We start from the raw sequence: 12,975 nt of genomic DNA, 5'->3' as shown, positions 1-12,975 counted from the left end.
CAAAAAGAGAACAAGTGTAAACATTTTCATGCTAGGCCTGTAAACTAATCCTTGAAGATATTATAATGTACTTTCCTTTAGATTATATTCCATCACATCTGTGACAAGTACATATTGACACATCTGACGTGTTCTCAACAGCTGAGTGATGACCTGGTGGTGAACCAGGTTTTTAAAGCATGCAAAGGAATCACTGGCAGTTTCAAATCCCAGCTCATGTAAAACACTGACATCACTCTGAACTATTCCTCTTCTAGCATAACTGGATTTTAACACCAAAAAAAAATACTGCGAGAGATTTGACCTCCTAAAAGATTACTTCCGACAGTTTAATGCTGCATTCCCATGAAGTTTGTATTAAAATCCATGCAGCAAAGTCTAAAATAGCCGTTAAAAAACCCCCAGAGGCAATGATGTTGAACAACACTGTTGATCCTACACATCCCATATGTTACCCTCCCTCGCTTTCCCAAGTTTGTAAGACAGGCTTTCTGTTGAGGTCTCCAAGACACCATGACTATGACATCATCAGCGTAATTTATGCTGATTAAAACAAAATCTTAAACTAGGGATGCACCGATGCCAGTATCGGGTATCGGTCCGATGCCGTGCGCACGTACTCATACTCGTAGTCATAAAATTACTCCGATACTACCACACCCGATACCACCTCATAGCAATGTGACAAAAACTTCTCCGTCAAGCAGGTATAGGCGACGGAAGAGGAGCAATGCCAGCCGTTTGTAAATTTTTGGCTGTGCAAAAAATAACTAGGCTCTTGCCCAATGCATGATTGCCCTGACGACCAGCCATTGTCAGTCGTTAATAATACTGGGTTTCGACGTCTTCTCAGTGTACTGGAGCCGAGAGATTCCCAGCCGTCACCACATCACAGAAACCGTGTTTCCAAAGCTCCTTTGTGAAAAAGCACATCAGCAGCCTGTTGCCCATAAACTTCACCACTGATATGTGGAGTAGCGGTGTCAGCCCAATGTCTCTCATCAGCTTAACGGGCACAAACATGAAGAAAGCGATATTTCAATCTACTCCGTCTGCTTGCGGTTTCTACACAGCGCTGTTTTAACAACCACAGTGCTACTCGGTAAATAGCGATTTTTTTTCACAAACTGAAACGAAAGCTCTCAGTGTGTAGTCTAACTGTTATAGTTTGTCACAAGTCTTTAAATTTGGGCAAAATCTTGTGAACTTAGCTGGTGGCGTAAACAAACCATCCTCTCCGCTGGATCGGTAAATCCACATGGGTACTTAATAGGGGTGCAAGATATATTGACTCAATATCGTTATCGCAGTATATCGAAAGTGTCAAAATAAGTATGCAATATTTAGATTATTTTGTGGAGCGCAGCGTCCCGTCCGTTGGCTGTGTGGCTTAGTTGTGTTTGATTTAGAGCTCGCTTGAAACGCTGTAATGATCCTGTTTCATTGGCCGGTTACCGTGCCACTTGCACATGTTAGTATACGTCAGCGTACAGGTCCACTACGTGACAAACCCTATGTAACGTACAATGTGTGTGCATATTTCAACAGAGTGACAGTGTGATGTGAAGAAATAGATAGACAACAAAACGGAACGAATCAGAGAAGCGAAAGAAAAGTTGTGTCCTGTTCTCTTTATTTATATATTTTATACTGTCCAACCAGTAAAACATGTCCTGTTCTGTAGACATGGTCCTTATTTATTTATTTATTTATTCATGTTGTACCAGTCCAATATGACTGTCAGTTGAAATAAACCTTGCGTTGTAAGAAAACTTGATTTGTTATGAATCTATTTTGATGCGTTTTCCCATAACTTTTGTAATTTTACACGTTTAAAAATATCGAAATTAACATCGATATCACAATATTCATAATCGATATCGCAATATCACATTTGGTCAATATCGTGCAACCCTAGTACTTAATATGCACGTGAATGACGTCATCGGACTTTGTGTTTTTCATTCTTTCTAAACTTCACTCAGTATCGTGTTATTAGGAATTATATGATTTATTTTATTGACACTAGCCCGGGGAAATGTCCAGTCCCAGGCACTGAGCTTTGAACAGAAAAAAGGCCTTTGAAAATACTGCTGTGTTCTAATGGACAACAATATCAGAGAAGGCCAAAATCATGTGTGTCTGAAAAAAACCTCTGACCCCAGAGGGATTATTAAGTACTCGTATCGGTACTTGGTATTGGCAAGTACCCAAATGTAAGTACTTGTACTTGATCTTAAAAAAAAAGTGGTATCGGTGCATCCCTATCTTAAACTGCAATCTTTGGTACAAGACTTCAGAACTCCAGATCTGATTCTCTGACGTTACTTTATAAAGACGGTGCATCATTTAAAACAAATCTCTCTTTTAAAGCTGTAAAGTTTTTGGCTGTTTGGGAGCAGCGAACCAAAACTGCAAACACAACATTGACATGTCATTTACACATCCAGCGATATAGAGCAACATAACCATTTATTTAGAGTCATGTTATACATTATATTTACTCACAGGAATACAGGCTAGGCTCAATGGTTATTTCCATCATTCCAACCACCTCCATCAATATGCCATTAACAACACCATTAAGTCTTAACAATGGGTCATTTCCCTCCTTTTATTATATGCATTTATTGTGGCTGTAGTCAAGGCTCTCTGTTTTGTAATCTTCTCTTTGCAGCATGAATAAGATCCAGCTGTCCTTGTACTCGGTGTGTCAGCAGCACATACTGTGAAGTTTGGGTTGCTTTCAGTTGGTTTGAATGTCACAAATGTCACCATGGCAAATACTTGTGTATTCATTTGATTCGAAGAGTGCATATTTGCATGAAACAAGAAACGCCTTTGAAAACTGTCAAAAGGATTTTTACGCCCCACTGATATATCAGGCGTGGGGATTATTAATGAGGGTTAATATGGGTACTTACAACAGCTATCATGCAACAGTATCAATGCGGCGCCATTGTATTACAAGGTAAATAGTTTTGTCAACAACAACAAAAAGAACAGCAAATAGTCTCAGGTGAGCAAAGTGACAAGTAACAACCATGCTCCTATGACAAGTGTGCAATCAGTGAAAAGTCTCCGCCACCTTGACCGCGACAGCAACACATTTTCTTTGTGAGAAGAAATATTTTCACAGTAACGTTTGCTTCATGACAGGAAGATTGCGGTGCAGTGGTTGAAAGCACCTTTCAGCAAAATAAAAAAAAAGAAACTCTGTCAGTCTCATTTGTGACATGGAAAATAAACGTCACGGGCGAAAATGGGGACCTCTGTGAAGGTATGATTTTAGTCAGATCATAAACACGGCCCATTAGAGACGGCAGTGGGCCCTCAGAGATATCCCAGCGCACATGGGAATTTAGAGTGTGACTTGATTTGTGTGAAAAAATTAATCTGGGGAATTCTGGTGTGAAATGACTTTCATGTTTACAAGAGATGAACAAGTAGAAGTAGAAGGATATTGGCTTTACTGATGTTGTCGAATTTCAGAACAAATTACATAAAGACGGGATTTTTTTTTCACAAACTGCTGCTTCATTTCATTTAAGCTGTTGTCAGGATTCCCAAAATTCACAGCTTTGATCGATATGTTGCAGCAAATTACAGCAGGAGAATATTTTCAATTTACTGTACATTCAATTTTATTAAAGCACTATTTTGGAGACCTCAGAATAAAAGATTGAAGTTAACGCCTGGCTGCTTCAAGTGGTTTCTCGGCAGTGCTTTACAATGAACAAATACAGCTATAGGTGTGTTTAAAAAGAAACAAGAACAGGACATCAGCTCAACAACCCAGATTATTTTAACCAAACAGGAGGTCAAATGTCCAATTCAACGTGTATTGATTCAAAAGGATGCATTGAATCTTACAATACAAAACAAATCAGCCCCGGTAGTTAGGAATCATGCATCATCTTTGTGCCAAAGCCGTGTCAGAGAGGACGAATCCATGAAACCCTTTTAAACACACATTACCTTCTCTGAACCTTAAGGCCCTGACACGCCAACCAGACGGCTGACCGTCGGCAGAAAAGGCAGTCGGACTGATCAGTCGGCTCCCCGAGGTCCAAAAAGTGCCTTGGAACACACCGAAGCAACGTCGACTTGAGCGTACGTTCTGCGCGTGCGCGAGACGTAATACAAAAAAAATGAACACCGGAAATGCGTCACGTGGGTATGGCTTTTCCAGCCAGATAATGGCGGCTTGTTCAAAATACGATCTCGTATTTTACTAAAATAGTTCACTGAAATGTGTTTCTGAAAACATTTTAAGCGAGAAATAGGCCATGCAGTTGCTGAATCCGTCTTCATTTCAGATCGACAAAGGTCAGTTTAAAAGATTTTCGGCAGATTTTGAGAGGCGTTCGTCACTCATCCCGCTCCACCACTCCACCAATCAGATCAGGTCATTGAGTCCGACTGCCCGCCCTCCGACCCAGCAAGTCAGGTCGGCCAAAATGAAGGCCGACGGCCCCTCCGACGGAGACGACACGGAACACACCGAACAGACTCGAGTCACCGACCTCGCCAGACTGTCCAATGGCCGATTATCGGGTTGGTTTGTCAGGGCCTTTACAGACATTCAGCGCAAGGGACAAGAGAGAGTCAAGTGACTACGTTTACATGCACATAATATTCTGGTCTTTGCCCTTATTCCGAAAAAGACAATATTCCACCTAAGCTGTTTACATGGCTAATGAAAGTAACTAATATTCCACTAATATTCCTGTTTACATGCAGCCGTACAAAACTTTTTCTAAGTTTACCAGCGTCGGCGGACTTGTTGGACCGTTCGAACACAGTCTCCCTCTTTCATTTCTTCAACCAGCTTCTCGAAAAGGTTGGTGTAGCGATGTGTGCGCATATCCAAAAACCTGTTGATATCCAAGTCTTTGATAATGTTTAGTTGCTGTGTTTCTCCTTCTTATCGGGTCTGCAGCCTTGCAAACTGTTGGCTGGTTGGTTTGTTTACAGCAACCATAGCAACACACAGAGCTGACCATAAGCTGTAAAAACCCAGATTGAGACGCATATTCCGAATGCAATGTATACATGTCCAAAGAATGCCTCTAAAACCCAAATAATACCTGAATATCCCACATGTCTTAATCTGAAAATGCATTATTCGGAAAAAGGCCTTATTCAGAATATCCAACTAGAACATGCTGTTTACATGACATGTATCAAATTCGGAATATTGTCATATTCAGAATAATAGTGGAATATTGGTGTGCATGTAAACGTACTTGAGATACTCCATAAGAGTGAAAAGCAGTCATCCTTCAGCTGTCGTCACTACGGAGCGGGGCTGTGCAGGGTCTCGTGCAAGGTTATCGCTCTCTTGTACACTCTCAAGGCAATCCTTAAATGGATGCCGCAGGGCGGGAGGCTGAGGTGCCCTTCATATGAGAAATACACTGAATTTGATTCAACAGCTCTACTCATTTGATACGTGTTAAAATTGAAGCTGATATTTTCTCTTTTTACCCACTGAATAAAACACTTATTTATTTATCAATGGTATTCATTAGGGCTGGGACGATATGCTTTTGTCCTGATTTGATTCTTTCACGACACATGGGTGGCGATTCGATTTGTATTGCGATTGTTTTTATTTATTGCGATTCTAGAAGTATTGCGTATTGTGATTTTCTTTTCATATTTTAACAAAAACAAAAATTGAATAATACACTTCTAGAGACAATATATCATGAGGCATTTATAAAAACTAATTGTTTGCCAAACAGCTTATTCTGCCATTGACTCGTTTGGTGTTTGGTGGATTGGATGATTGAAGTTTGGAGAAACAAGACATATTGGCAATTGAACAATTTATTCATTTCACAAACAGGAGCCTCAATAGCGTGTGGAAGAACCATACACAGCCACAACAGCCTGGCACCTCCTCCTCATGCTGGTCACCAGCCTGGTCACACACTGCTGTGGGATGGCATCCCATTCTTCAACCAGCAGTCCTGACCTCAACCCCGTTGAACACTTGTGGGATCAGCTTGGGCGTGCTGTTCGTGCCAGAGTGACCAACACAACCACGTTGGCTGACTTGCGACAAATGCTGGTTGAAGAATGGGATGCCATCCCACAGCAGTGTGTGACCAGGCTGGTGACCAGCATGAGGAGGAGGTGCCAGGCTGTTGTGGCTGTGTATGGTTCTTCCACACGCTACTGAGGCTCCTGTTTGTAAAATGAATAAATTGTTCAATTGCCAATATGTCTTGTTTCTCCAAACTTCAATCATCCAATCCACCAAACACCAAACGAGTCAATGGCAGAATAAGCTGTTTGGCATTGGCAGAGAAGATTTGGCAAATTTGTCATACTCAGTGCTGCTGCTCATCCCACGAATGCATGTTCCTTACAAATGGGGCACCATTTGAAAGGGAACTAAACAGGCTTTCCAACGGTATAAGATTTATTGCCAAAAAGCATTGTTACCACAGAGAAATAATCTACCAAACACAAATGTCCTTACTTTTTGTGCTAAGTTTATATATATTGATTCTGGGGGGAAAAAATGATTTTCATAATCGTCGTAAAAACAATAACAATACATACGATTTTAGATTTTTTTTCCCCCACCCCAACAGAATATCGTCGGATGGTTTGGAGGACTTGTTGGAACCAAAACAGTAAAGTTGTGGGGCAGACAGCTAAACAATGAAGTGAAACTCACTAGAACGCTCCATAAAGCTGAGAGGAGCTACAGATTCGGGTGATTATACTCTGTAGGTCCATTACTACGAGCGACTCCTTTCACGTTGTCATTTAATACATGCTATATGCTATAAAAAGAATATTGACTATATATTGATAATGATATTGATATTGATGATTCTCTGTCTGGAAGTGACATTCCCTGTTATTTTCCCTGTTATTTTTTTTTTTTTTTTTGTGTGTGTCAGTAATGTTTTATCATGTATGAAATGTTTAGTTCTAGTTGGACAATTTATGGGTTATACTATTGTGCTGTGGCTGCTGTAATATGTTTTCTTTGTTCTTTATTTTGTGGAAAGTAGAGTATGATGTGTGTGGACATTGGACCGGAAGCTGTGGATGAAATTACTTTTGTATTGGTGACATATAATTCCGTGTGGGATTGGCCACTTAGTGGCATGACACGTAAATAAAATATAATATCATACTATAGTATACTATACTATATTTTTGGTGAGAGCCTATAGTCTCTGTACTCTACTGTACTGTATGTATGGTGCTGTTTGTCTATATGATCTTTATATGACCTAACTCATTGTGATCTGTTCATGTGTGTAAGGATGATTAGATGCAGTAATTGCCATGATTGCTTCTGATCTGTGAGAATTTCTTCATTTATTCACAAAGCAAATGAAAAAACCCAGAGAAAGCAAGCAACCGCAGCCAAATGATGCCCATTAGTGCCGCACGCAGCTCTGACGAGCTATTGCATTGGTCCTAATTGCAAACTCAGACACACGCCCACATGTTTGCTCATGGCGTCTCCTACATTTCTGCCTCATCTAACACACATAGTTAGCAGGGTAAGAGCTGGGGGTCGTGATCAAGATCACGTCTTGAAAACCCTGTTGACTCAGGCTATATTTGGCATTTCTTGGCTCCTGGCGGTGACATTACATAACAAGGGGCGCTTTCATTAATTAGTATTTCAAAATATTAACCTTGCATCCTCCCCAGGGACCGAAGTGCACTGATGCCACACTGATGTGCGAAAATAACAAAGCCGCAGAGGGCACGTCTGTGTTTTGCTTAAGATCTCGGTGCCTTTTAGCAACAGCCAGGCTCGGAGCCAAACACATGCAAGAAGCTGGACCTGTCTGAGCGCACTGCTTGATATCTGGAAGAAAAAAACAACAACAACAGGGCAGACAATAGACTGCTCAGAGACTAACTTTACAGGTTAAAGTGAGACAGGAGCAGAAGGCTGGCAGCTTGTCTGTGGGGCTGGTGGCGGTCTGCTGAGATTTACTCGTGTCTTTTTCAATTTCAATTAATTTACATGCTTAAAAAGGCCAAAAACATTCAAGAAGTGTTGTGGCACTGCCAAGTAATCTCTGCAGGTGGGCGATAACGTGCCACGACAAACTAAATTTCAAAGCAGAGAAGTCAGGTTTGATTTACTTCTGGGCTTTTTGAGCCTTTGTTTGGCAACCGTCCTCCTCGGCCGTAATCTAATCTTTAATGATGTCATCAGTAACTGTATGGAGGCGTCGTCAACATCCGCCGACATGAGTCAAGCATGAGGCACACAGTGGTTTCCTTCACTCACGTTTTTTTCATCAAGAGGGACCGTGAGAGGCTTTAGTCGGCCTTCAGCCATATGTGTCACTAAGTAATGAACAGGAGGAGAGAGTGGACACAAATCACCAGCTAAGGCAAGTTTTTGCATTGACTAGTTCCATGCCGATCACGCCAACAAGCTGAGTCTGAATACAGCTCAAGATGACACATTTCAGTGAGACGCATTAGGGTCGACACTGATGCTGTCCTAATTGAGATTTGGCTTGTGTGAGAGAGAAAAAGCTGCTGTGTTGAATCGAACACAATTTGTGAAGGAGACTGTTGTTGCTTTAGCTCACAATCACACAGAGGATTGTGAAAACACAATCAACCCCCCCCACCGCGCCTCTTCAGACCAATAGAGAATAAGTTATTGGCTGGACACATAGACAAAAACATATATCACTATAACTCTTACATTTCTATTTATATTATACAAAAACAACAGAAGAAAATCTCCCGGTTCGGTATTTATTTCAACACAGCTCCCACAGAGGTTGTGAAGCCTGTTTGAATCCTCTTCTCTCAAGTATTTTATGAAAATACACATCACCCTATGGGTATGTGCAGTATCCATAGGGTGTATGTATGTGTGTGTGTATATATATATAAAGAGAAAGAGAGAGAGAGAGAGAGAGAGAGAGAGAGAGAGAGAGAGAGAGAGAATACCCACTCCACATTAATGGATGAAGGCAGATGGTGTGGGTGTTGAAAAGTGCCTTTAATGTTGAGAGGTGGAACCAGTTTATAATAATGGAGCAGAGCGAGTGGCAAGAGGAGTCACAGAGCTCAGGATTTATAGTGAAATTATAGTATATCATTGAGGAATATGTAAAATAAAGCTAGACTCATTAATTGGCCCAGGTTGATAGATCGGCTGTTATTAGCTCATTTCAGACATATTGGTATTAATGTGTATGTCAGCCAATAGGTGACAAGAAATTGCACAACTGAAATAGATAAGATATGTTTGAGGTAGGTTAGAAACAAACAGAGAGAAAGAGAAGACTAACAAATACATTTTCCACAATTATTTAAAGCTGTTGGGTCACTTGACTACGTGTATGTGAAAGGAGTTGCTCGTATAGTGACAAACCCACAAGGAATCAGACTCTGTAGTTCCCCTCAGCTTTAGAAGTATTTTAGCATCTTTCAGCTCATTGTTTTGGTTGAACTCTCTGAGGTTTAAGGGCATTTTCACATATCTTCTTAAAATCCCCTTTTTAGGGTATTTGCATATAACTGATCCCCGTGTGTTTCTCATCAAAATGTTCAGAACAAACTCAGCTTTCTGTATAGTGACGGCCATATTTTTTTCTAGAGCAATGTGTAAGGAGAGAGCTTGGCACTAAAGCTGAAACGTCGATGTTGGCTTTTTAAAAAATCCTCAAATCTCTTTTGAAAACAAATCTTTACTCATGATGTGTTGACGAATTGTTTCGGTGCTTGAAATGAGTTTACCAAAGTCTTAGGTTATACATGATTAAAATAGTAAATAAATGTCTGAAATGAAATTTTGTAATATCGCTTTTTGAGTAGGAGTTTTGCCAAACATCATTTGGACGCGCCGGTGCGTCTTTCGTCCTCATAGGGTTAACGTCCCGCAACTTTATTATTTTGGGTCACTGCTTTTATCAGCGTCACTTTCGGCAGATGTTCCCATTGAAAAAGCTTTTAAATCTCCAGCACCAAAGAGCAGACAGACAAAGAAGAATATTGGACTTACATCCACTTGGTTGCCAGTAACAAGACTCCTAATGAATGCCAATGTTGCTAATGTATCTGCTGGATGTGCAGATAAGCAGGATCAACATAAAAGCTGATAATATCAGTGTTGTGTTTACAGATGTTTCCTCCCAAGTGGCCAACAAAAATCAGTTATTGCCAGTTTATAAGTGCCATTTTCATGTAACCATTTTCATGCCATTTTCATAACACAAGTTATGTTTTACATTCAGGGTTTCTCACAAGAACGCATTATGTTTATTCTTGAGACCTAACAAATGTGTTGAGTGCATTTCCTTCTTTGTAGAACATTTGAAAGCTGATTAAAAAAATATATTTTAACTTGCACTGTTACTACTACTAACTCTCAATCAGCACTCTAGCATGAATGAAAACCACATCAGGCTGCCATGTAAAAACATTGCTCATTAGTGATGCTATTAGTGATCAAAATCTGGATCTTAAATGTTGTGTATGGTATGTGTTTGTGTAAATAAATCAATATCAGCTCATATGTATTTCTTTCTGATTTTTAAAACTCAAATATTGATATAGGGTAGCAGCGAAGACTTTCTTTCATTTCATTTTATATCCACTGAGTTAAGTTCAGTTTAATTCGCTCAGAGTTTAAACCTGAAACGGGCCATTCAGACCTTTCATACATGAGAATGAAAAAAACATCTGCACTCTCATGAATTGTTTTTTTCTGAGCCATGCTTTTATTTGGGTTTCGGATTAAGGCTCAGGTTATTAGAGCAATGATTAAAAAATATATATATATATAATCCCTTTCTCAAAGGTAATCAAAATGAGCTTTTAAAAGCATTTCATAATAATATGTCTGTATCCTCAAAACCATTTTTGAGGGGAGGTGCAGGCTTGTAAGACTATGACACTATATACTGAGAGTTTATTTGCTCACAGCTGAACTAAAAGTGACAGTTAAATGGTTTCATTTTGGCTACAGTGGAGCCTCTTTTGACCGCCAATGCTGCCTAATGGCCTCCCTGTGTGACCACCCCAGTGCTCAGGGGGCACACTCTGGGAAAATGTGCATCTTATTGCTTTAAGCTGGTGGTATTTAAATTACAAATGAATGCATGAAATAAATGTGTGACATTTCCACTTTGGAATTCATTTTTTTTTGTTGGGAGGATGTACGCACAGCTGTCTGGGAAATGTTGAAATGCAACTGAACACCACATTTACATCCATCTGGAGGGACAGAAAACATGATAAGACAAATACACTATGAGGCAGTCACGCCATATGGTGTGTGTGTGTGTGTGTGTGTGTGTGTGTGTGTGTGTGTGTGTGTGTGTGTGTGTGTGTGTGTGTGTGTGTGTGTGTGTGTGTGAAAGAGAGAGAGCGAGAGAGAACACTTTTAAAATAGCTAAAGAAGATTTAAAAAAAAAAGATATTAATATAATATCTTACCTGATACGATGGTGATGAATGAGACAGTCACAAGAAGTACATTTCCAAAGTTCATCTCCACTCTCCGGACTCTGCAGCCTCTCGACTCAAATGATCGATTAAATCAAACCTCTAGTCAGAAAATCACCCAGATTTGTCTTTTCCTTCTTTTTGTTAACTTAAAAAACGTCAAACTAAAATAAAAACTTCCATGTCACTCCCAGAAAGCCATGACAGCAGCAGCAGCAGCAGCAGCAGCAGCAGCAGCACCGCCACCACGGAGAAACCTTATAACAAAACTCAGCAGCAGCGCTTCTTCATCCCCGCATAGTCACACACATACACCGGCTTCTCTTCAACATGCCCAAGTGCTGCTGAAAAACTAAACAAAAAAAGAGCTTTAACTGTATTTAGCCCCGGCCATACATACAAGTATTCCTCTCTGTCTGTGTGTCTCTCTCTCTCTGTCTGTGTCTCTCTCTCTGTCTCTGTCTGTCTGTCTCTCTATCTCTCTCTCTCTCTGCTCTGCTCTGATCCGGGCAGTTGCAGGTTGCGGCGTCAGTTTGAGCGAAAATGAAGCGCTGCACATGCCGAGCTGAGCTCCGCACTCCCTGCTATCTGCAACAAATCCTCGGCAACCTCCAGGAGTCAGTGTTTTAAAGAGACAGAGACGACATCTGCGCCCTGTGTGTGTGTGTGTGTGTGTGTGTGTGTGTGTGTGTGTGTGTGTGTGCGCGTGCGTGCGTGCGTGTGTGTGCGCGTGCGTGCGTGCGTGCGTGTGCGTGTGTGTGTGTGCGCGCGTGCGTGCGTGTGTGTGTGTGTGTGTGTGTGTGTGTGCGTGTGTGTGTGTGTGCGTGCGTGTGTGCGTGTGTGTGAGTCTCCTATATGAGAACCAAAAAGTCAATGGAATGAGATCAGACTTATAAAAGGAGAGTTATTTCTGGATTCGGGTTATTATTGCAAGTGATAGGCATAAAAATGAACCTTGTATTTTGGGTTCAAGAATTAGGTTGTGAATGTATGTGTGACTAAAATAGACTTTAAGGTTTAGGGTTTGGACATAGACCTTTTTCACGGCAGACACGTTGACATGTCATAGTAGGAAAAGCACAGGTGTATTATAACCATTAATGATGGCTACATTTCACTTAGGAGAGGCCCTGGTATTGTGCATGCTGACTCACTGAAACAGCTTACTGGGACACTTGATGGAATTGAGCCATTGTTATGGTTATCAGTTTCAGCTGTGCTTTTCCTACTATGACAGGTCAAAATGTCTGCTGTGAAAAAGGTCCATTGCATTTGACTCTAAAATATTGACATAACATATATTAAAAAGTCTATTAACGAGTCCTAAAAATAGGATTGGGTCTGTTATTGAGGAAATGTGTTAAAATCAAAATGAGCCTTGGTTTTAGGGTCATTGTAGTTAGGGGTGACTAGATGGTTTTAGATTTTTCATTTTATTTTCTTCTGACTTCCTACTAATTATGAACTTTCACTTCACTAAAATTGTTTGAATACTGATTTCTTTTTAGT

At 40.5% G+C, this 12,975-nt stretch overlaps 1 protein-coding gene across 2 annotated transcripts in view; it reads right to left on the bottom strand.

The window, feature by feature from the left end:
• The window catches only part of LOC144515268 (roundabout homolog 2), a 65,260-nt gene extending 53,203 nt beyond the window's left edge, over positions 1-12,057 (bottom strand). For both annotated transcript variants that reach the window (XM_078245950.1, XM_078245951.1), the window contains exon 1: positions 11,458-12,057. In XM_078245950.1, coding sequence (XP_078102076.1) covers positions 11,458-11,512 — 55 coding nt within the window. In that variant the 5' untranslated portion in view covers positions 11,513-12,057. The remainder of the gene's footprint in view (positions 1-11,457) is intronic.
• Between the last annotated feature and the right edge of the window lie 918 nt (positions 12,058-12,975).

The sequence above is a fragment of the Sander vitreus genome, chromosome 3 (genome assembly GCF_031162955.1).
Source record: "Sander vitreus isolate 19-12246 chromosome 3, sanVit1, whole genome shotgun sequence".
NCBI classification, from domain to species: domain Eukaryota; kingdom Metazoa; phylum Chordata; class Actinopteri; order Perciformes; family Percidae; genus Sander; species Sander vitreus.
The sequence above is the reverse complement of the archived record's forward strand: the minus strand, read 5'-3'. Positions and strand labels throughout refer to the sequence as shown.